The following is a 26,275-nucleotide window of genomic DNA, read 5'->3' on the forward strand; positions in this document are numbered from 1 at the left end:
ATAGATCGAACATTGGACCACAGCTTCCCCAGTTTTGCTTTCAACACAGGCTGAACCTAGACATTCAAAATATATTGAATAGTTTACGTAAAGACTTTCAAGTAACGTATTTAGAAGTCACGTTGGTCTCTATGGTTAAAGTTAACGGTGGAGAAGCTAAAAAAATCTGTCCGATCATTTACTTTTTCATGCTTGTTTTGTATGTCAATCGTTACAATTACAAAATTAAGTTGCCAGCCTGCTCTGGCACGAAACCAAATTTGAACATAACGGTAGGTGCTATTCCAAAGTAACCAAAAAAGAAACGTTACCTGTGGAGTAGAAAGCGTATACAGCAATGGGTTGATAGCTGAATTGATCGGCAGAGCGAACACTGCAATCCACACTGCCAGATCACCAGGAGGATCAAATGTTTCCTCGACGTGGGACCGGATGCCGATAGCAATGATTGGCATCCAACACAAGAAATCGGTCAGAATAATGAAGAAGACTCTTTTGGCAAGTGTTCTTTCTCTTTTAGCTTGTGCACTTTGTGCTCTTGCTCGTATTTCACGAACAGTTCCATGTACACCAAGCCGTCTACTTGACGACCATGATTTCCACAAGATGGCAACGTAAGCAACCGTGATGAAGATGAATAGGGAAAAATTCAAAACGATAAAAATGGAAGTGGAGTATTCCCAGCCTTCTTGTAATTCAGGGGAAAGCTGCAGGGGCAGGCACACTACATTATTGCCATAGTACTGTTTCGTTCTACCATAAACACACGATTTCTAGGTAACGAACAGTCTTTATTTGTAAACTAAGTGCGCTCTCATGTAGATATATGTGATCTAAAACCTTTTGCGATTAGATAACATCGACCGCTGTATCATGTGTCACCTGAGGTGCACGTGATCTCCGAGTGTGCTCTCGTTACATCCTTTCTTTCATAAGAAACAAAACGAAAACAACGGAACAATCAAAACAAACATGAGAAACAAAAAAATCAAAACCACTATCCAAAAGAATCAACTAGTCAAGTCCGGTAATGTCTTTGTCTCTCATGACACTGACTCAGGTTAACGAACAAAGTCTTTCAGATAGGACGGGGGCTTCGTTATTCGACCACTGCGAGTCTGGTTGCCTTTGGAAGCTTGCGATGCTAGATCAGTCGCAGGCTGCTCGATCGCTGGCTCCTGTGGCTTCGCTACTTCTGAGCTGGAGTGACCACTGGCGTTAGTTTCTTGTTCAATGTGTTTAGATGGCGAGGGAAGTTCTGTCTGCTTGGGCATCTGGGTTGTTGGCGTGTGAGACTCTTTTGTAGTTGCTTTCAGATGCCTTCTATTTCGTCTAAGGGCAGAGCCATCTTCTGTGAGGACTTTGTAGGATCGCATGTTCACCTGTTCCTGAACAGTGGCTTTCTTCCAGGGCGCCTTGGGGTTGCTTGTGGGCTGAATGCGCACTGAGTCTCCAGTTTTCAGTGGTGGCAAATCTCGAGCGTTTCTATTGTAGTAAAATGCCTGCTTGGTTCTTGTCTTCCATTTTCCTTCTTGGACATTTTCGGCGAGTTTGGGTTTAAGGAGCTTCTCGCTTGTTGGGAGTAGGGTCCTTGTTCGACGACTCATTAGTCGTTGTGCTGGACTGCTTTTCATGCCTTCTGAGGGTGTGTTTCGGTGGTCGAGGATCGCGAGCCAAGGATCTGTTCCATCTTTGTTAGCCTTCTTAATAAGCCTTTTCACAGTCTTGACTGCGCTTTCCGCCATACCATTGGACTGCGAATGTCCGGGACTTGAGGTTAAATGATTGAATTCCCAATCTCGAGCAAATCTCCTGAATTCGTCCGAATCAAACTGTGGGCCATTGTCGGAAAACACAGTGTTCGGGATGCCATGCCTTGCAAAGTGTTGCTTCAATTTGTAAATAACAGCTTTAGATGTTGCACTGGACTCCAACCTATCGACTTCCCAGTAGTTGCTGTGGTAATCTACGGTCACGAGGTAATGTCGGTTGTTTGTCTCAAACAGATCAACACCAACCTTGGACCATGGCCGGTCAGGTACCTCATGTGGGTGGAGTGTTTCCTTCTGCTGGGAGATCTCAAAGGTTCGACAAGTTTCACACTGTCTGACAAAGTTCTTCACAGCTGTGTTCATTCCTGGCCAGAAAACGCTTTCTCTCGCGCGTCTCAAGCATCCTTCCACGCCAATATGTGATCGGTGGATTCTGGATAGGACTTCTGGTCTGAGGGATTTTGGAACTACACATCTGTCTCCTTTGAAGATAATTCCATCTTGCGCTGATAGCTCGTCACGAACGTTGAAGTATGGCGTGACGTCATTTGGGAGATCAATCTTGGTCTCAGGCCACCCTTCTCGAATGACTTTCTGAAGTGCTTGCATCGTGCTGTCTCGCAGACTTTCTTTACGGATATCGTCTAGGCTAGCTTTGCGGAGTGGCAGAAACTCGACCATATGTATTTCTTCAACTTCTTTGTCGATGGTTAGCACTTCATCGCGCGATGTGGTGTTGGGAAGGGGTGCTCTAGAGAGTGTGTCTGCCAGATACATGTGCTGGCCTGGCTTGAAACCAATTTCGAGGTTATACTTCTGCAGGCGAAGTAGCATTCGTTGTAGACGCTTGGGGGCGGCCACGAGAGGTTTGCGGTAAATAACTTCAAGTGGTTTATGGTCGCTCTCAACAATCACTTTGCGACCATAAGTGTATTGGTTGAACTTCTCGGCTCCAAACACTATGGCTAGCAGTTCTTTTTCTATTTGCGCATAGTTGCGTTCTGTATCCGTCAGGGATCGCGATGCGTATGCCACTGGCTGACCATTTTGTAAAAGCGTAGCTCCAAGTCCAGTGTCCGAGGCGTCGCATTGAAGTACAGTCTCTTTGGCGGGATCAAAGTATCGGAGGACAGGTGCTTGGGAAGCTGCTTCTTTGATCTTCTTAAAGGCGCTCTCATGGACGTCGCTCCAGTGCCATTCTGCATCCTTGCGCGTTAGCTGTCGCAGAGGTTCGCAAATGTCTGCCAGCTTTTTTAAGAATCTCGTCAGGTAATTCGCTAGACCAACATGCCGCTGTACACCTTTCACATCTGTTGGTCGCCTCATGCCTTTGATGGCGTCTATTTTGGATGGGTCTGGTTTTAGTCCATCTCTTGTTAACACATGACCAACGTAGGGGATTTCTGTCATCTTCAACTTGAACTTCTCCTTGTTCAGTTTCACTCCCTTTTCGCGGCACCTTTCAAGTAGAGTTAGCAGTTTTTTGTCGTGATCTTTCACTGCTTCTTGCACAGTGTCACCTTCACCCGAGATGAGGATGTCGTCTGCAACTGTGCACACACCGGGAAGGCCTTCGATGGCTTGATCCAAACGATGTTGGAAATATTCCGGTGCGGGTGATATGCCAAATGGCATCTTCAGCCACCGGTACCGACCAAATGGAGTGCCAAACGTTGTTAGATAGCTTGAATCTTCATCTAACTCGACATGCCAAAACCCGTTTTTAACGTCACACACACTGAAGACTTTAGCTTTTGACAAGTCCGGCAGGAGATCGTCGATAACCGGAAGAGGGTAGTGGCTGCGTTTCAAAGCTTTATTTAGTGGCTGAGGGTCGATACACACGCGAAGCTTGCCGTTGGGCTTCTTAACAAGTACCAAGCTTGAGACCCAATCTGTTGGAGTGTCAACTGCTTTGATAACACCAAGTTCTTTGAGACGAGTGAGCTCTTGCTTTAACTTGGGTTTCATTGCCACTGGAATCCTTCTAACAGGCTGTTTCACTGGTTCAACGGTTGTGTCCAACTCTAAGTGAAGTTTCTTCTCAAATTTTCCTTCTCCAGTGAAAACGTCATGGAAATCTGCTGCTATTTGTTGCATCGTTAGGCCCATTGCTTCTGTCTTTTCTTGTACCAATGAGATATTCTCGTAACGCACTTTGATTAATTTCATTTTCTGCACCGTTTTGGAACCCAACAGTGGCGTGCAGTCGTTATTGACAACAACAAACTCTGTTTCGCATTCTTCATCAACCTTGGTATTTACCAGATTAACACGACATTTACCAATGGTTTCCATTTTCGATCCGTTAAACATGCTGAGGACTTGTTTCGAATGCGCGATCGGGCACTCGTTCGGTAAATCGTTTTTGCTTATCACATTACAGGTGGCGCCACTGTCGACTTGAAAACGAACGGGATGACCTTTGATCTCCATTGTTGCGAAGATTTTCGATTTGATGGGTTGACTACTGACACTTTTGACACTTTGTTCTTCCAGATTTTCGGATGAAATCGTGAAGCAGTACTCTTCATCGCTCGAATCCTGCGAAGTTTTTGCGTCTCGCACTCGGTGAATCCGTTCTTTTCTTCGTTGTCGCCCACCAAGTTTCTGTTTACATAGCTTGGCGAAGTGATTTGTTTTGCCGCATTTCGCACATTCTTTTCCGAACGCTGGGCATTTATCTCTTGATCTCTCGTGTTTTCTGCCGCAGTATTTGCAATTAACTAACTTAGGACTGGCGTCTCTGCCGTCTTTTTTCTCTTTGTGGTTGAGTGCGTTGACTTCTTCTCTTCCACTCATGACTTTCATTTGCGATGCAGTTGTTTCGGCTGATCGACATACATCGATACACTTCTGAAGATTTAATTTGGGCTCTTGTAGTAATTTCTTCCTAGTTCCCGTGTCACAAATTCCACAGACGATCCTATCACGAATTAATTCGTCGGTGAGTGGACCAAAAATGCACGTTTTCGCGAGAGTTTTGAGCGCTGTGAGATACGTGTCAAATGATTCGCCGCTTTCTTGTTTTCTATTATTGAAGCAGTATCGCTCGTAAATGACATTTGTTTGGCCAATGCAATGCCTCTCCATCAACTCCAGAACTGTATTCATTACGTCCTTGTCTTCTTCTTTTTCGAACGGAAGACCATTGTAGACTTCGAGGGCTTCGGTTCCAATGCAGGTAATGAAAGTAGCTACACGGTATTTATCTTCTTGCTGGTTAAGACGTGAGGCGATTTCGAACGAATCCCACACTTGCTTCCACTTCTTCCAGTTTTCTGAAATATTTCCTGCCAAATTCAATCGCGACGGAATTGGTAAATTGCTTTGTATTCCATAACATGGCGTCGGCGCTTGAACACTCGCTGAACCTTGAGGTGGTGTAGTTGTCATCGTGTCGAAGAGGCTACACTCCTGGTACCATGTTTCGTTCTACCATAAACACACGATTTCTAGGTAACGAACAGTCTTTATTTGTAAACTAAGTGCGCTCTCATGTAGATATATGTGATCTAAAACCTTTTGCGATTAGATAACATCGACCGCTGTATCATGTGTCACCTGAGGTGCACGTGATCTCCGAGTGTGCTCTCGTTACAAGTACCACTCGCTGAAATAGTGCATTCCAGACAAGGGAAGGAATGCCATAACGCCTCCCACCAGCCAGATAACTACGCACATTAGACAGGTCTGCCTTGGGGTAATTTTTGCAAAGGTGTAAGGAAACACGATGTTCTTGAGTCTGTCCAATGCGATCAGAGAAATCATCATCACTGACACTTCACTTGAAAAGACAGACATGGCACCATTGAAATGGCAAAACCAACCGGTGCGCCACTCATAGTCATGCAGGTAGTATTCCCCTGACCATTGCAGGTCTTTTATGCCAATAATGATAAGGTATATCCCCATGATGCCGTCAGATACACCCAGATTCACCAACATGATAGACTGGACCACATTGTTATCAGGGTAGAAATACTGCCACCCAACTACGAATAAAGACCCTAGCAACGAGAGAAGACCGACAATCCAAAGAGTTCTCCTTGGAGCATGGTGGCGGAACATGGAGTGGCAGCTTGCGAAATTGTCATTGAAGGAGTATTCGCAATCAGAATCCTGCCTGAAAAGATCGAGATGGCAGCACATCAGGTTGGTGTCCAAAGTTCTGGAATTCGAAAAAAGAAGAAAAAAAAAAAGAAGAAATAACACTATCATTGCATCATTGAAATCCCTTAATAATCATTAATTGATTAATAACATAGACTATTATTAAAATAATTGTTTAAAGGGATGAGTGAAGGAAAGGATCGTCATGGAATCTTACACTCTGATGATGTGCGTCAAATGCTTGAAAAAGCCTTTGGGGAGCTCGGCCATCAGGTTGTAATGCATGAACCTGTGATTTAAAATAATCATAATGTGAATTTTAAGCTGGTTTATATCATAAATAACCTAAAAAAGTGAATTTCAATAATAAGATTCATTAAGTTAATGTTAATGTTCAAATTGACTGTCCAAAAAGACAAAATCAGGAACCTAGCTGAGGATCTTCAGTACGGACCCTAGCTTGATGTTATCTCAAAGATTCTTTCAAAAGTAGTCATTTAAGTCCCGTCTTGCTTTCTTGGAAATTTTTGATGGCTACTGATTTTATGGATGTGGCAGCCCATTCGGTTGAGGTCGTTCGCTGTACATCTTTCCGGACTCTTCCAGGGAAAAAATTCCTTTAGTACATTTATGTTATTTTCCAAATTACTTTGCACAAGTCTTTTCTTTGAAAAAACGAAATCAAAAGAATGTTATCTGATTTCAATATATGCAACTAAGTTTAGTTGCCTAGATAAACATCTGTCATTTGCAGTAAACTTACAACATTCGCAATTCGTGGGCATAGTTGAAAGTCGTGCTGGTAACGTTTTGTATCCTATTGCCGAAGATATTCCTGAAACGAAGAACGTAACTATTTACAACTAACACCAAAACGGGGACTTTCAGCAGTCACATTCCTCATTCTAATAAATTCTCATGGAATTTCAGTTAAGACTACATAGATCTCCACAATGTTTGTTTCCGCTTTTTCATAATATCCACCTAGGTGCACCAAAAGTATGTTATATAAAGGCACATTTTTAGTGCAATATAAATTAAAAAAACATTGCTTTGTTGAGAAAGATAACTGGCACCACCCCTGTTCTACATCGTGGTAAATTTGTGGACAAAAATCTCAGACTTTGAACGCTGATATCATATTCATTCTATCACTTCAAATATTCTGGAATGTTTTGTATGTGATTAACTGTACTTACAGAGATCTGAGCTTTTTAACGCCCTTGAAAATGTTATCAGGCAGAGCCTCGATTTTGTTCTCCGAGAGATATCTTAAACAAAGGAAACGGATAAGGAAATAAATATTAAAGTACAGTAACATAATATGATTGGTTAGGGCAAATTTTATTTGAGCAATAACGGAGTTAACAGTAAAAAAATATTACTGTATACGGTTTAAGATTCAAATCATTATGGAAAATGGTTTAAATTCTAAATGCACTTACAAATCTAATAGCTCCACCAAGCCCTGGAACTGATCTTCATGAAGCTTCTTAATTTTGTTGTACTCCATTTTCCTGAAGAAAGCATTATGTGCAGTTTAGAATGAAATGTGTAGTGATATCTTTAGCTCTACTTTTTTTGTTGTTGTAAGATTTGCGGTTAAGGCAGCGACTGGCAACGTTTTCCAGTAAAATAGCTCCCAGTCTTTATATCTTAATCTTCAAAGAACACATTAGACTTATCTTTAATGATCTCAAGATTAAGCGCGAAAACTCTCAAGTTCACTCTCTGTTACAAATTACAAAATTAATGCCAGGGTCGTTTGATCCGGCAATACAACAAATTCTTAGATATTGTCAACTCAGATAAAAAGGAAACAAAACAACCTTTGCCTTCCAGAAGTAATTTACAATGTAAGTTGTCATTCACTGAGAAGCTTTTATAGTCACCAAGTGCAGTTATTTTCAAGAAAATCTTTTAAAACAATTCTTAATATTTTGGGACGATATCAATCTTACTTACAGAAATTTTACCGCTCTTATGTTTTTGAAAGCATACGCTGGCAGATTTTCAAGTTCATTGTTTGATAAATCCCTGAAAACAATTATTACACAGTTACTTAAATTTCGCTTATGTTAGAGCTACCAACTGAAATCTGAGAATTGTTTAGGTTGCTATTTAATCAGAAGCTATTAAATTCTTACACATCAAAGTAACTTAACATTACTAACCGAAGCACAAGAAATACATAAGATAGCATCGTCTACTTCAATTAAGATTTGCAGATACGAGCTGGAAAACTTCATGATGTTTCAACGATGATGGCTGTGCTTTTAAAAAAGTATTTTAAGAATGATCATTTGTTTCTGTCCAATTATCTCTTTGGTTAAATAACTAACTCACTTACAAATATGTCAGCTTGGAAAGGCTGTTAAAAAGTCCGTCTGGTAGACTCTTCAACTTGTTATTTGACAGATAGCTGATAGGAATGACGAAACAAGAAAATGCATTTTCATTAAGTCTGCAAACTGAAATTTATAGGTAAAAATACATAAAGATTCTGGTCATCAGAAACAACCGAAGAACAAAGGGAAGTACGTAGTGATACACATGCGATGTTTTGTCTTACAGTACAGAGAATATTCAAGAGTCACTTCATTCATTTAGTTTGGTCAATATTTATGACAAAAAGCAATTGAAGGCCGCTGAAAACTTGAAATCTGCGTGCATACTGAACTCTTTTCCCCAACACTGGCAATAGCTTCCTCTTGGATCAATAATGAAATCATTAAGCTCGTGATCTAAGAAAATATGCCAACATGGTTCAAAACAGAGAAAGATAACCCATAAAAACAACTCTGATATTCATAACATGCGTGAATTTCATTGTTGTATGTATGATCGTTGTCACTGAAATGTTAGTTCAGCAACAAACACAAAATTCTAGATGGTTCAATTTTAAAACGTGTTATGAGTGCAGATGGAAAGATTTTATAATTTGCAACTGGAAAAGATTTTCTTTCTATATGCTCTAGTTAGAGAAAGGGACGAAAAGTATGATACTACCAGAATCTGTGTTAAAATACACTAGCAGTGATTTAACAAAAGAAAGGAAAATTTTACTAAGTGTTAGAACACTTTATGTAGTCATTGAGTTAAAACAAGGGAAAGCTTGGAATGAAATAACTTACAGTTCTTTCAAGCTTTTTAGATCTTGGAATAAATTAGGAGGCAATTCCGTGAAGTTGTTGTCTTGCAACCATCTGTGTTGAAATTAAAAAAAAATTTGTGACCTGTATGTAAAATATGTTTAGTTTTATTATAAAAGTTATTTACCGAATCGTCTTTTGATCACTGAGGGGAAGGGAAGAAAAGAGAAAGGAAAAAAGTTAATTGGAAAAACAAGTATAGACAAGGAGGTAAGAGAGGGGAATGCTGCTGCGTTACAAAAACAGTTTTCCCTCCACAACAGTATTGATACATTAACTTACAGTTCCTCTAGCATTGTCAAGTTTTTGAAGGCACTTCCATTCAACCCTTTCATGTCGTTGTCATTCAGGCGTCTGCGTTATTTACCATATTAAACTGACAATTAGTTTAGAGATCCACCAGAATTTTATCTGCTTAGATAGGGGTACTACTGAAACCTTTCAGGGCTGTTGTCGAAGACAGTTACCGTTGTTTTGACTTGTGAGCAAAAGTCGACATCACTGTCATTGAGCGAAGAGTTGTTTGTGCTAAATTCACCGTTTACTCATTTTACAACATAAGATTATAATCAAATTTGACATAGATATGGAAATTTGTTAATGATGGAAATTGGAATGATCTTTTTATTTAATGAAGGCACTTCTTGATGCCTTTTATACAGAGGACAGAATTTCATAAACGGTCAGTCCTGGACAAAGATCCAGAATGCAACAGTAGATATGTGATCTTCATGATATTTCATATTAATTCTTGATTTACGAAGCGGAACGAATAATCTGATAAATTTAATAAAACAACGACAACAACAAAAAGCAGTTGGAGGCCTGTAGATCTGTTGTGCAGCTGGTCTGCGATTAGAGTTCTTATTCTGCAGGTGCGAAAGTTGACTAGTAGTGTTAATTAAAGATGAATCTATTTTGTACTTAAATAGCTACATATTATGAATGAAATATTTGCAAATTTTGTCAATCTTATTAACGCTTACATTGCATCGCTAAGAATCTAGGAGCACGGATCAGACAGAAAAAAATGAGGTTACTTACAGAAACCTTAGCTGTGTGTTCTTGTCAAAGATTCCTGGAGGTAGGTGGTGCAATTGTAATTCAGACAAGTACCTATGAATTTGACGAAAATTTAGCACACTAAATAAAGGCCAGAGCTGGGATGCATATAAAGTAATAAACCAGATGACTAGTGGAATAAACTCAGTTTTGAAATGCAGCTTGAGGATTGTGTAGACAACCCAACATGATTATTATTGAGATTTCACCATGAAATCAGAATGGTGCAGCCATGTACATATGTTTTAATATTCTCACATGTCAAGACGAGCAAGGTTTTGTCTGTCGTGCTTACCCTAACTCAGTTATGTACCCCTTGACGGAGAAACAAGCTACTCATAAGGCCTCGAAAACAATCCTCCAGCTACATCGGTCTTAGGCCACCTTTCGGGCCTTTTCCCATGATAGATGAACTGAAACAGGCTTTCTTTTTTTTTTGGCGGTTCATCTTACGATAATTTGTGGTTCCTCGTTTCCTTTCCGAATTTGTTGCTCCGAAAACATATGGAAAGGTTATCTTTCTGATTCTCGAATACACCATCGTATTTTCCTCCTTACATGATTCCGAAAGTTCTTGCGATATCTTGTCTTGTATTTTGATCCTATTTTCTTAAGAAATAAGTTTCATTTTGACCTGCAGATGAAAATCAAGTACAAAACTGATCTTTGCAGGCGCGATTGTGCAATTGCACCTTACCTGCAAGGATCATTGCTTTGCTTGATTTTCATCCGCAAAATTTATTTCATCAAAAAATATGATAATATTCCTCTACGGGATAGAAGAACCCTCCAAAATGTGCCCTGATCTCAACGAGTGGCGTCTTAGCTCAGTTGGTTGAGGCACCCCACCAGGTTTGGGGAGGCACGGGTTTGAATCTTGTTGAAGCCTGAATTTTTGCTCGGGCTTCTAGGTTTTTGCAATTGTATGAAATACAGGTCAACTTCGAGGATCATTGTCCAATTTATTTTATTTTATACTCTTTCCTTAAAGCCTTTCTAATGTCATCATATAATCTGTTAGTCTCAGCGTATAATCATAATATCAGAGTGAAATTTTTCTTGTTTTTCAAACTAAAAGTGGTACCCAAACATTTATAAACACGTAATAGTTGGTTAATGTGTTTTAAAATACAAAGACAAATATTGTTTGATGTCCCTTAATAGAGGAAAAATTAACTTACAGCCAAATCAATTTAGTATTTGTAGCGAAAATGTCAGATGGCAAACTCTTCAACGGGTTATCAGACAAGACTCTGAAAGATAAGAAACAAAAAAAAATTAGAAATGCAATTTGAAATTGTTAATAGTGGCCTTCTTTAAGCTGTCAGTTTGGCATTGTCAAGTAAAACATCGATATGCATAAGATATTTGTCATACTGATATAAAGAATAAAGAAAATAAATGGTTATTCGATAAAACGCTCTTAACATAAATCGCCTCCTTTACATGTCAGAATGTGTCACTTAATTTACGTGAAAGACCTTTACGTTTACTCACGGTCAATCCTCGTGGAATTACAAGATTATGATTATAAATATAGACACTGACACGGAGTCTACCAAGTAAAAACGTCGTACTTCTACCTTCTGTACTTCCAAAAGATTAAATATAGCAAGTCATAATACAGATTTGCATGGATGCCGTGCTACAGATATAATGAAAGGAGAACTGACTAAAAAATTGGGACGGTTTATTAAAGTTTAAATTCTGTCAGCGATGACGCTTGACGCAAGTGGCGACCTAAGCTATTTCAAAACACTGCATTGCCGTAGCTAGAGCTTCACTTCAAAAATTCTGAGAGGAGAAGTGCAATTATGATCCCAGTATTTCTCAGATTATAAGAAGTAAGTCGTTCCTTTGAGTGAAATTGGACTTTAAATATTCTAAAGGCTTGCTTTTTCCTTTTTTCAGTTGTTTTTAAGTGGCTTTGAAATATGTCAATTTGCTTTCCATCTCTGCTAGTTTAAGTTCGAGACCCCCTCGATTATGTCCATCTAAATGAATTGGTTGGTTCATGATCAGTTGATTCTCGATGAGATTGATTTCCGACCGGACATTTTGGACCTCAGAAATAATTCCACTTTTCGACGAGGCTTTCGGTTGCCCGGTGCCGCGCACAAATTTCTCGTGGTCCTTGTTCACACTTTTAGATCCCATCTGAGCGTTTTCAACTGTCGTCGTATTTCTTGAAGTCCAGTAGACTTATTGCGTACAGAATCTATGGGCGATTTCTTGAAAATTGTCAGGTGTTACAGAGAGAGACTGGGCCTTACTTGGTATTGCCACATGTGGGTTTGTCTAGCTGTTTAGTCTAACTTTTGCAACAAGGAAGCCTTCCGAGATTGTGTTTTTCAAGCTCTGAAGCGCTGAGGGACAAGTCGTCTCTCTCTCTGTCTGGATGTCCTTGAATTAGTTGTCTGGAAGGTAGTGATAGGTATGTGGGCGTTCGACCTCTACTTCTGGGGGGAACGCTCACAGTCCTTTATGTAACCTCTTGATAAAGTGTTGACTGTCAGCATACCTTTCCTAGGCTTGTAGCGTATCTTGTAGTCATACTGCTGAAGTCGCGACAAAAGCAGTCCACAGGATGACTTTCTTACCGAAAACATATAGGTGGTTACGCTGTATACCAAGGACCGGGGCAAAAAAATTCCTTCTCGATCTTTGAGCACTTCCTCACTGCCAACGGGAGTGCCCCACTTCTAGATGTCACTGGTTGACCATGCTCCATCAGTAAAAAGCTAAGCTTATCCTTGGACGCATCTCCTTAGTCCTCTTTTGGGTCACTCTCGCTGAAGTACTTGACTATTGGTGCTTTGAATCTCTTGAGTTCAGATCCACTCGCATTCTTGTGTGTCCGGCGGCGTAGTGGCTCTCACATTTCTGAAAGGTTTTGAAGAAATATAGGAAGGTGCCTCACTAGCCCTATAAATCTCTGCACTGCTGATACATGTACTGTTCGCTCCATCTTGACTGTTGCATCCGATTTCCTATGCTCTGCCTTCAATCCATTCTTTGTTATCACATGTCCAATGAAAGGCACTTTGCTTCATTTGAATTCGAACTTCTCCTTTTCCAGCTTGATGAATTTTGCTCAACAATGGTCTTACCCTATTATGAATGAAATTTGTTTAGCGCTCGTAAATTGTGTTCGTCTTGCCCACGCGGTAATTAGTCCACAACTCTAAGACTTTATCGATCCTACCTTTCTCTTCCATTGAGGCAAATAGTGAACCAGGGTTAATATCGACGGCTTCTGACCTGATACATGTGATGAAAGACGCTATTCGGTACTGCGAGTGTAAATTGAGGGTAAATTCCATGTTTGAAGCCAACTTTTACAATTCTTTTCCAGATCCACAAAAAGATCTAGCCTCAGAAGAACTGGTAAACAGAAGTGAAGATTTGCTTCGGTGTTTGAGGCTTGGAACTGATGCGCTGCAGCTGCTATCTGCTGGCGACGTCATATTTGTCTAGGCTCTGTCACCGTGTCTCGGTTCAAAGTCGGCTTAAATTTGACTAAAACACAAGTTAAAAGTTGCTATATGTCTTGCTGAGAATTTGCCACGCCACCATGTAGCGTTAGCAGCCCGACATATTAGAAAAGACAGGGTAAACAGAACTTTAAAAGAGAGTTGATGGCCTACCATCTCAAAACACATGGTTCTACCAAGTCACGATAGGACTCTTAGAGAGCCTTACTGAGAGACTCGAATAAATATTATGAGTTTTCTTGTTGTTCTCCAGGCCTCGTACATTCATAAAAAATAGACACCTTTCATGCGCTTTACTTTGTACGCGAACTAATAAAGGTTTAACTGGTAAGTAGTTGTAACCTTTAGAGGCTTCAGTTAAAAAACCGGTCACATTGAGAACATTTTTTACGCTATTATCAATTAGTAACCTGCGTACTTAAAATGTGACCAGACTTTGCTTTGATTTGTCACATAGCAGCCTTGAGACTTTGTCATGTTGCTGCATTGATGTTCTTTTGTTTATCTTCCGGCCCAAGTAACGAACTTTTCCTTGTCAGCAAATTCAAAATCAAGCTCGATTGAACGAGACAACGAGGCGCCCTTCCCCTTAAGTAGCAAAAGTTGGCCTCTGGTGGGCATTCACTACCCCCTTTTCCCAACTCGACGGTCTAAAGGGAATTAGGCTGAGAAGTGCTTGAATGAATTACTATATATTAATCATTAATGATTAATCAGATTTTATTAGCGTAAATAATCACCAAGTAATTAAAAACTATATTACTCGTTCATATAAGATAGATTACAAGCTTAGCATTTTTTCTTCGGAGCTGAAGAGTCATTAAGACTGATGTATCATACATTAATATAAATCTGTGACTTTGGGGACAAAGTCTATATATTTTAATGCTTTAAACGTCACTAACTGTCCCTGAAATTATCTCTTCATGTACTCTTCTTCCTTTTATAAAATTAGTAGGATTAAATCTGGGAAGAATGGTCTTCACTTTTGACCAACAAATATTTTAGTTCGTTATTTGGGACGTATGAAACAGCTCTATAAAACGTTCGTCGACAAAATACGAGCGTCCACTTATTGAAGTTAAACAACACATGTCCAACTTGGAAACTCATTGCGAGGGCTTAACCTATATAACTTCGAACATCGAATTCCTATAGAAACTATATGCCAAATATGAACGAATGACTAAATGATACTAAACGAACTAGATACTTATTAATATTTTGAAGTCTCTTCTTGTGCACGTTAAACACCATAAGTGTCACTAGCAAGTACTTATGACTCTCATACCACAAAGATAAAGAAATAGATAAATTAAGGAGTGCTCCACTGAACATTGACCTGACCCTGTTTCGATTTGTTGCATGGAGTTTAGAGATCGACGCTGTGTAATGATGCTTCATTGAATAGATTTCTTTCCCTCTGTTGTCTGGACAGAGCAATAGGTAAATTAAGGTGTGTCCCAGTGATTTTTGACCTGACTCTGTTTCGATTTGTTGCATGGAGATCGACGCTGTGTGATATTCCTTCATTGTATAGATTTCTTTCTCTGGTTTATTAGATTTTCTTTTCGACAAGCTATGCTACTGTTTGACCAAAGAAGCTTATCATGGGAAAACTTTTAAAAGGCGAAACTTGGGAGTGCAGTCTTTGACAAAGAGATTATACAATATAATAAACTACGATAAGAAAGGAAATTCTTTTTGAAAACACTAACTTCAGAACACATTAACTTCGGAATGCACTTCACAAGTTTTCTTTGATAATTTATATAGCGAGCAAAATATGAAGATATATAAATGGGAATGGTATGTAGTGTTCAGCAGAAGTGAGGAGAGGGATGTAGCACAGGGGGTAGGAGGGTGGAGTCAGAGGGTCCATTTGACCTACACCACTGATCCATTGTACGTGCAGGGTAAAATAATTGAAATTGGTAAAAAAAAACTGGTTGTTGTCCAAAAGCCTACCAAAAGTAAAAGGGAGGGGTTTTGATTACATTGTGCTAGTCAACAGGGTGCAGGCCCCGTGAATTCTCGAAAATGACATTGTTTTAGAATTATAATCTGCTGACAAAGTCACATTGTCTAAAACCGATGTCTTCTGCCAAGTTTTACATATTGAGATCTAAGGTTACACACTGTCATTTAGAGCATTCTTACAAGCTAGGTGACGTTGATTGCAGGGAGGGGGAGTTTAACATACCAAGACACAAATTGTCTGAATAATTTTTTTTAACTTTAGATACACAGTGTCCTCCCTGTGATTTTTATCTCTCAAAGGATGGATTTGTTATTGAAAGACTCCAAAAATTGATGTTATGCCTGAGTTTTCTTCTTGTCTCTCTAGGCCTCCCGCACTTATCGAAATAAGCACCTTTCTCTACTTTACAGTGAACATTTAGTTCTTTCACTGGTGTGTACTTGGGACTCCCCCCCCCTTTTCATAGAATGTTCATTAACTCTTTTTCTTTCCCTGGCGTTGCATTTTATTTTTTCTTGCCTCATTAAATCCTATCAAATCGAAATTTATCGCATTTCAATGACAAGGCAGCCGGTGTTAAGGTTACCAAACAAGGGCCCATTTTGTGGAAAAAAAGCAACCATAGCAATAATAACAATGATAATGATGACAAAGATACAATTATGGTACTACTTTCGAGTACTATCATATTTGTTTCGTGTTAAATGTCGAGAACTGTCCCTAAGTAGTGGTGCTTCTTCTTATTCTCATGCATATCTGTGGGTTTTTTAAGGGTCTAGGCTCTTATAGGACTTCACACTTGGGTGGCAAACCCTGACATCAAAGAATTCCGATCATTGGTGCTCGCAGAGTCCGCGTGCATGCACCAGCCTTGTGCTTTGTTAGATCCTCTGTTCAGCTGTAATATCATCCACTGGCCAGTGATGTTGTAGTTTGACAGCAGCACGGAACTCCTGTTTAATCAGGTTGGCGCCCAATTCTCGGAAAGGAAGTATTGCCAGCCTTTTCCAGGTACTTGGTCAAGCACTCTCTCGATCTTTTGTGGTTCTCCTAGTCTTTCGAAAGTGACTACGTTCTGTTCCGACTTACTAAGAGACTCGCCTGTTAGCTGTTGTGTTTGAAATGTTTGAGATACTTAACGAGGTGCGTTGACACTTTGACTGATGAAGCGTACTTCCGGCTTGGATTTGCAAGGCACAGACGCCTTCAAGGCGAACATTAGAGCTAGCATGGTCGTAGCCAGCTGATTACACTTGCGTTTCGATATTCCAGGAATAAATCTCAGAGTTCTTGCTTTCTCCAGTGGCTCTAGTAGATCCTAATGCCTCGGGCAGTGTTACCAGAAAGTGTGTCCACCGATTTTTTAAGCTCGAGATGGAAACGGCATAGCATGACTGTGACTGTGGCTGCGTCTGAGGGAACTCCGCCAATTACCCTACTTCACTGACCCAATCAGACACCTTTTCACTGACGAAATCCTCTTGCTACTTTCGTAAGCCTGTGGCCGCGCCTCGTTGTACCTTCCATTCTATTCATTTCTGTAGTATAACCTGTCCCACCAGCATCATTGCGGAACTACGTCTGCTTTGCCGCAGACGCCACCTGTAGACACGTGATCATAGGCTGGACGGTAAGAACAAAAAGAGCCACAGCGATCAGATCTCCCTGCGTGGTCCCTTCTTCTCAATGACAGGATCTTTTTACCGCCAATAATAATTTAATAATTGCCTTCACGTCTTAGCCACGAACGTACCTCTAACGTTTAATTCTAGTTCTTTTTTTTTTTATTTTGTTTTTGTCATCGGTCCTTTGAGCATCACCACGCGCATATAAAAGTTGATTCAGCATCCCTTTCAAGTAATTTTCCCTTTGATTTCGAGTGGACTTGACAACCAGGACCTCTTGATGTTTTTTGACTCTTGACCCTTGGCTCAAGCGAGACCGATATGTTAGTACCTTTGTAAGTTTGTTTTTAGGTCTTTTTCTACAGTTATGGGCAAACATTACAAAGGAACATATCTCCTTCATGTTCTACATGAGGCCCTAAAACACTCCCGCTAACAGACTGATTTGTTCAAGATGCGATGTTTTCTCTTCGTGTTTCATATTAATGCCTTAAATAGATTATAAAGCTGCCCAAAAATGCAGAACTTGAACATTAGGAGTGAAGATTTGCTGCGATGATTGTGGCTTGGAACTGATGCATTTCTGGTGCTATCTGCTCTCATTTGTGTAGATTCTGTCGCTGTGTCTAGGCCTAAAGTCAGCTTAAATTCGACTGAAACAGAGGTTTAACTAGAGCTTCACTTCAAAAATTCTGTGTGGAGAAGTGCAATTATGATCCCAGTATTTCTCAGATTATACGAAGGAAGTCGTTCCTTTCAATGAAATTGGACTTTAAATATTCTTAACTATTTATATTTTGAAGTCTCTTCTTGTGCAAGTTAAACACCATAAGTGTCACTAGCAAGTACTTATGACTCTCATATCACAAAGATAAAGAAATAGGTAAATTAAGGAGTGCTCCACTGAACATTGACCTGACCCTGTTTCGATTTGTTGCTTGGAGTTTAGAGATCAACGCTGTGTGATGATGCTTCATTGAACAGATTTCTTTCTCTGGTCTACCTGGTTGTCTTTAAAATGAGCTATGCCACTTTTTTGACCGAGGAAGCTTACCATTAGAAAACTTGTAAAAGGCGAAACTTAGAAGTATAGTATTTTACAAGGAGATTGTGTAAAAAAAAAAAAAAAAAAAACCAGAGATAGAAAGGAATTTTCGTTCAGAGCACTGACTTCAGAACATACTAACTTTAAAATAGAGGTCATAAGTTTTCTTTTATAATTTGCAGAACGAGCAAATTTAAAAGATCTAAAAAATTTAAAGATTCGTAAAGTAGTGTTCAGCAGAAGTGAGGACCGGGACGTAACACGGGGGTAGGAGGGTGGTGTCTGAGGATGCAATTGACCCACACCCATACCCCATTTTACTTGCAGAGGGAAAATATCATATGTTTACGAAAATTAAACATTCCTTCTTCGTAGCTGATATTTATTTGGAGCCAAGACAATGCTGCTCGTATCTGCTGGGTTTTTTTTTCACCAATGCACAATGGGTTTGACGTGTGCCTTAGACAAAAATAACACAGAGTCCAAACTTACACATATTCAAGCTCGGTGTTGCTGCTGAAAATGCCTGATGGTAATTTCCTCAACTTGTTGCTGTCCAACAACCTACCAAAAGTAATAGAAAGAGGGTGTCGGGTGTTGAAAATGTCGTATTTTTCTTAATTTTCTTATCTCCTAACAAAATCACATGTCCAAGAACCGATGTCTTCTTTTCAGATATAGATAAAGAGACCTAGGGTAGCGTTACGAATTAAAATCTGGCTCAAAACCAATTGAGACTTCTTGTTTTTTTTTTTTTAAGCACTAAAAACAACTGAATGCCTTACATATGCCTTTTCTCCCTCCTTTCATTGCCCAGCGATGCAATACGTAAGGCTTGTATTTCAGAATTGTCTTCATCATGAACCAGGCGACATCGATTGCAGGGAGGGGAGGGTAAGATACCGCGACACAAATTATCTGGATAGTTTTGTTTTAGTTTAGATACACAGTGTCTTCAGCACAAATGATAGCGCCATGTTCAAACTTATTTCAAATTGTTAAAAATTTCAAATTGTTTTCCACTGAGACTCTTACAAACTTTTCTTAGATAATTACAGTCTACAATCTTTATCCACGTGATGCCAGGTGAGGATGCCCGTGAAGAGAGTGGTGTTCAAGGTTAGAAACCAATATTTCAAGCATATAGGTACTAATTGAACTATTTCACTAACCAAATCAGACACCTTCTCATGAGCCGATCGCCGCTCTTTAATGGTTCTTCCCTCCCATTGTCATATTAATGTCTGTTTCCTTAGATATTACTTTCATACTTTCACGCTAACAAACTTTTTGTGCTAATGTTACTTTTTAAAGAGTGGGATAATTTAAAATAATAACACAAAATGTCTCAACAGTTTTATTTGAAATAATGCCCGTAAGACACAGCGACAAAATGACTGCGCATGCTTCATTACTCGTGCCTTTTGAGCGTTTAGGGCTACCATTCTTATTCCTTTGCAAACAAAGCTGATGCTGGTTTTCCACCAAAAAAACAAACTTTTTCGCCAGGGATTTAACCACCGAGGAGGCGATGACGTAAAGAAGCGCTTAAGCCGGTGACACACCTGGCGATTTTATACGCCGATCACGGTGATCGGCGAAAATCGCCAATTGTGCTCGGTGCGGCGATTGCGATATTCGCCAATCCCCGCGATCGGGGTATAAAATCGCCGATATCTGGCATGTCAGATATCGGCGATTTAATTCGCCGGCATTCGCTAAGTCTGCCCGTTCCCGCGATTTTCTCGCCTTTTTACACTGGGAGTCGGCAGTAAAATTAACCAATCAAGTTGGGCGATATTATCACATGACTTTTCAAAATGGAGAAAGGCATCGAAAATTGTTTCTGAACCGAAGAAAAAGAGGTAAATTTGACCACACTGTGTTCAGAAAAGCCATGCTTATTCGGTGTAACGTCGAGCGACTACGGTAATCGTCTCAAGAGAGACTCCGGCTGCGTTTCAATAAATCCATGTCTTTGACCATACTTTTCCATTGTCCCACTTTTAAGAACGCTTCCTGGAGCGCTTTGGGTGCAAAATTATGGCAGCAGCCAACGATTTTTTCGCTTTGCTGTCGCCATTCTGTTTGTTTATATTGGTTCGCGCAATTTTTAAACGTCAGCCTATGGAACCTGGGATTAAGTGCCACATTATCGCGATCGGCAAAAAAAATCGCCAAGTGTGTCCGCAGCTATCTGTGGCGATCAAACTGGCTACAATTGGCGCATAAAATCCCAAGGTGTGTCGCCGGCTTAAGGCAAAAGGAGCTACGAGCTTTGTAGCCATATTAAGGATGCTCTACTTCTGTTGATAAATCCACACCTGCTTCTGCAACATATTTTTATATTGTGACGTAGAAGGTTTTAAGGTTTTAGAAGGTTTTAGTGACGTAGACGGAAGCCTTCCCGAAAACGATAGTCTTGTCTGTTTTGGTTTGGGTTTCTCCTCGTGAAATGAAAACAGACAATGGGAATTTAAAAAATGCCACCATTTTGCCTCGAAAGTTATGCTATGTAAATATTGTCGTTCCTATTCCTTTACGCGCGTAAAATTTCTCGTGTGTTACAAGCATGTACACTCATTTATCCGTTTTGTCTACACTGTGTGTTCATTTGAGCATGCGCAAATGAAAACGCTATGCTTTGGTTTAACAGGTAATTTGGTGTTATCAACTGACTTCAAAATATGAGCTGGCCCCTGTAGAGGGTAAATCCTTTACACTCTTTACGGTGGCCAATTTACGTGTTCAACTCAGTTGTTAACACTAAATTACCCTGTTATACTTCCCCACCAACGCAGCACCACAGTTCCTTCAGAAACTTACCCCCTCTATTCGTTTTTAGGTTTATATTGCCAGCTATTGTCATGATAATTATAAAATATGTATCCTGTTTAAAAAAATTTGTCTGAGACTTTAAAAGAGGTGATTAAAAGGGAACCGGCATGTTATTCTTCCTTTCAGGCTTTATGAAGCATAATTTGCATGCTTTATAGTCAGTGATATACAGCTATTTCAATTTACGTTGTCGGATCAAAGTTTCAAGGGTACGGGACAAGACCGAAAGGCGGTATGGGTAGATCAGAATTAATTTTAGGCTTTCGGGGTTGTCGGCGCGAGATGGACATGGAGATGAAAATACCATTAGGAGATCTTCGCTGTATGGACGAGGCATTGTTAATTTTGCTGATAATTATTCATTAAGATCCCATATTCCCCTTCGGTCTTGTCTTGTAAGCTTTAGGCTTTGATCCGACAACGTAAATTGAAATAGCTGTATACTCTGTGGTTTTGAACTCTCGAGTGATGGAAAGGTGAGGACTAGGCACATTATTTCCTCTTGGTGACGAATAACGTCAAAGATAGTGTTCCACAGTGAAGAAACCATGTTGAATATAGCTGGTTCTATATTATTTTTCAAAATATTTGAAATGAAAATACCCGAGGTTGTTTAACCACAAAATCTCCACAAAAAATTCTCTCGGTATCAATTTTTTTACACCTTTCTAATCCTATTAATAGCCAAGAAGCCCTCACATATTGAAGAAACTTCTCGGAAATAAAAGCTCAGTAGAAGGACGTATGGCATCTTATTTTTCATTAAGTGTGGTCGCTTCGCAGGTTTAAAGCTGCCCGTATCCCAAAGTTTACTTGATCAGAAATACAATTGGTAGTGGGCCTGAACCTTCAAAGGAAACAGGACTTCACGTGCGAACACTGTCGTGATGAGTGTATATAGGCATTATTACCACTAAGCCCTAAGCCCTCGGAAAAAAAGACGCTTTAACCCTTTAACTCCCATGAATGACTAAGACAGAATTTCTCTTCAAAATATCCTTACAATATCAAGTGCACATGTGATGAGAATAGAGAAAAAGATGATTTAGTAAATTATTAGTCGATCCAATGCCAAATTCTCCGCACTAACATCTTAAGGATTTATGGCAGATAGTAGAGAGAGTTAATGATGAGATCTTGCGAGCGAAAGGGTTAAAAACACTTGAAAGCTAGGGATTGGTGATAAGATCTTTCTTACTTCATAAAAAAAAATATCTTATGGTTGATTATGGGCCGCTTACAAAATCTATCATTGACGGAAAAATAGTATGGGCTTTCTCATATTTCAAGGAGACGTCAAATGCGAGAACTTAAACATAGTTTGAATTCTGTTGAACGGTAAATAATATCAGGGTCATTATGTCATTAGTTAAAGTATGATGGTCGTTTCAATTTAATTTTCATCTCAGGAAACTAACGAATAAAAACGTTTCGCGCCTCAGCCACCACAAGAGGCTCGCAGAATCTCTGTGTGCTGATAGTATGTGCTGTGAGAGCTCTTCTAGTGCCCCTTGTTGTAACGTCACGAAATCTTCGTCTAGGTGTCAAAATTTCGTAGGGAAAATAATGAAATATATTAGCAATGTTAGCAGTCCAAAATATCAGAGGGGACATAGTAAACACGGCTTTGATCAGGTTTCCTGGCCTGCCAGTTCAAACCAATAGGGTCTACTAGGCCACGTGACCTCACACCACAGGCTTACAATTACATCCATATTCTCACAGAAAATGGTAAAAAGACACAATTTTAGCACTTTTGAAGAAGCTTAAATTAAAAAAAAACTTACTGTGAATCTTTCCTACGAGTAAAGTCAGACTCTATGTGTTCAATGTTTCCCTTTTTGCATATTTTGGGTGGTCTACAGGCAGCCATTCGATTATACTTATGCATAGTCCTGCGAGTAACTTGATGGCTTTTACAACCGTCGAGATCTAGTGTCTCCGGCTTCCACTACTTGGGTCTTGCCAGGTGTTGCAGCTTAGGAAAAGGTTAATTTCTCACGGTCACAGCAGAATAAAAGAGCCGCAAATAGATGTTTAATTTTATTACATTGGAACCGCAACGAATATCACTGTATGACCAACACCGATGAAGAACAACCGTAGCTGCAGTTCAAGTTGTCTCCAGCACGAGTACCGTAATCACAAACACAGAACTTAAGCTCACAGAGGATCTTACTTGAAGGGCTAATGTTCTTTCGAGACATATGAAACAGCTTTACAAAAATGTAAATAACATTTTTGAGCTAAAAATCGAGCGCTTCCACTTTTTTCTACAGTATTTTCTCGTATTTTGCCGAATGGTTTCATTTAAACTTGGTTCATCATCCATTTGCACCTCGCAAGCGTAGAGCGGTAAACTCTCATAGTTGTTTATTTGATGTCGGTGCGCATAGAATGTACTTTAACTCTTTATCTTTCCCTGGCGTTGCATATAATCTTTTCTTGCCTTATAAATCATATAAAATCAAACATTGATCGCATTTCAATGACAGGAAGCTGGTGAAGAGTCTCAGGGTTAAGGATACCAAACAAAGGATACAACAAAGTGTCAAAAAAATCCTGCAAACCCAGCAATAACTACATTTGGTAATGATAACAATGACATTTATAATAACAATTATGATTCTACTATTATGTAGGTATTATATTTTAATACTAATCTTCATGAAAAATCCATGTTTAAATGGCTACTTTTAAAAAGTCAATCAAAAGCTGATAAAATCTTAAATTTCACGGTCGCATTCTTTCCCTCTGTTGTCTGGACAGAGCAATAGGTAAATTAAGGTGTGTCCCAGTGATTATTGACCTGACTCTGTTTCGATTTGTTGCCTGGAGATCGACGCTGTATGGTGTTCCTTCACTGTATAGATTTCTTTCTCTGATTTACTAGATTTTCTTTTCGACGAGCTATGCCACTGTTTGACCAAAGAATCTTATCATGGGAAAACTATTAAAAGGCGACACTTGGGAGTGCAGTCTTTGACCAAGAGATTATGCAATATAATAAACTACGATTAGAAAGGAAATTCTTTTTGAAAACACTAAGTTCAGAACACATGAACTTCGGAATTTCTTCTTCTTTGATGATTTATATAGCGAGCAAAATTTGAAGATATATACATGGGAATGGTATGTATTGTTCAGCAGAAGTGAGGATAGGGATGTAGCACAGGGGGCAGGAATGTGGAGTCAAAGGGTGCATTTGACCTACACCACTACTCCATTGTATTTGTAGGGGAATAAATTTCCATGTTTACAAAAATAAAACATTCCTGCTTCGTAGCTGATTTCATTTGGAGCTAAGACATCGCTGCTCGTATCTGTTGTTATTTTTATCAATGCGCGATGGATTTAACGCGTTCCTTACATAAATAAGACAGACTCCAAACTTACAGCCATCTCAGCTTGGTGTTGTTACTGAAAATACCTGATGGTAATTTCTTTAACTGGTTGTTGTTCAAGTACCTACCAAAAGTAATATAAAGGGGTTTTAATTACGTTGTGCTTATCAACATGTTGCGGGAACGTGTATGCTCAAAACTGACGTATAATTTAGTTATACTCTGCTAATAAAGTCATATTGTCTGATAACCGATGTCTTCTGTCCAGTTTTACATATCGAGGCCTAAGATTGCACACTGTCATTTAGAGCAGTCCTCATTATAATCCAGGCGACATTGATTGCAGGGAGGGGGAGTTTAAGAAATACCAAGACACAAATTGCCTGAATATTTTTTTTCAACTTTACATACACAGTGTCTTCACTTGTACCAGCACAAATGATAACGCCATGTTTAAACCATTTTTCGCTAATCAAACTCTAGATTGACGCGGTGTGATGTTCCTTCATTGTATAGATTTCTTTCTCTGGTTTATTAGATTTTCTTTTCGACAAGCTATGCTACTGTTTGACCAAAGAAGCTTATCATGGGAAAACTTTTAAAAGGCGAAACTTGGGAGTGCAGTCTTTGACAAAGAGATTATACAATATAATAAACTACGATAAGAAAGGAAATTCTTTTTGAAAACACTAACTTCAGAACACATTAACTTCGGAATGCACTTCACAAGTTTTCTTTGATAATTTATATAGCGAGCAAAATATGAAGATATATAAATGGGAATGGTATGTAGTGTTCAGCAGAAGTGAGGAGAGGGATGTAGCACAGGGGGTAGGAGGGTGGAGTCAGAGGGTCCATTTGACCTACACCACTGATCCATTGTACGTGCAGGGTAAAATAATTGAAATTGGTAAAAAAAAAACTGGTTGTTGTCCAAAAGCCTACCAAAAGTAAAAGGGAGGGGTTTTGATTACATTGTGCTAGTCAACAGGGTGCAGGCCCCGTGAATTCTCGAAAATGACATTGTTTTAGAATTATAATCTGCTGACAAAGTCACATTGTCTAAAACCGATGTCTTCTGCCAAGTTTTACATATTGAGATCTAAGGTTACACACTGTCATTTAGAGCATTCTTACAAGCTAGGTGACGTTTATTGCAGGGAGGAAAAGTCTAACATACCAAGACACAAATTGTCTGAATAATTTTTTTTAACTTTAGATACACAGTGTCCTCCCTGTGATTTTTTATCTCTCAAAAGATGGATTTGTCATTGAAAGACTCCAAAAAATGATGTTATGCCTGAGTTTTCTTCTTGTCTCTCTAGGCCTCCCGCACTTATCGAAATAAGCACCTTTCTCCACTTTAAAGTGAACATTTAGTTCTTTCACTAGTGTGTACTTGGGACTCTTAGATCCTCATGAACTTGTCAGATTGAATCAACTCTTGGGCGCAACAAGGTGCAACTGGGATGCTAGGATAAATTAGTAACCTGCGTACTTTAAATATGACAGGACTGTCACATAGAGGTTAGAGACTTTGTGATGTCACTCCATTGATGGTCTATCGTTTATCTACGGCGTAACTAACAAACTCATCCTCGTCAGCAGATTAAAAAACAAAGTACAATTGAACGACACAACGAAGCGCCCTTCTCTTCGGGTGGCAAAAAATAGGCCTCTAGTAGTGACCATCTCCCCCCCTCCCCCTTCTCCCCCTTTTCATAGAATGTTCATTAACTCTTTTTCTTTCCCTGGCGTTACATTATATTTTTTCTTGCCTCATTAAATCCTATCAAATCGAAATTTATCGCATTTCAATGACAAGGCAGCCGGTATTAAAACAAGGGCC

General features: G+C 39.5%; 1 protein-coding gene across 1 annotated transcript; it reads right to left on the reverse strand.

Annotated features, from left to right (window-relative positions):
* Positions 1-5,369: 5,369 nt before the first annotated feature.
* LOC136280269 (G-protein coupled receptor GRL101-like) lies at positions 5,370-9,372 on the reverse strand. The gene is made up of 8 exons (XM_066165253.1): positions 9,320-9,372; positions 9,020-9,091; positions 7,851-7,922; positions 7,331-7,402; positions 7,085-7,156; positions 6,649-6,720; positions 6,103-6,174; positions 5,370-5,943 (listed from the first exon to the last, which is right to left on the reverse strand). Exons 1-8 carry the CDS (start codon positions 9,370-9,372, stop codon positions 5,370-5,372), a joined length of 1,059 nt encoding a protein of 352 aa, XP_066021350.1.
* Between the last annotated feature and the right edge of the window lie 16,903 nt (positions 9,373-26,275).

The sequence above is a fragment of the Pocillopora verrucosa genome, chromosome 4 (genome assembly GCF_036669915.1).
Source record: "Pocillopora verrucosa isolate sample1 chromosome 4, ASM3666991v2, whole genome shotgun sequence".
NCBI classification, from domain to species: Eukaryota; Metazoa; Cnidaria; class Anthozoa; order Scleractinia; family Pocilloporidae; genus Pocillopora; species Pocillopora verrucosa.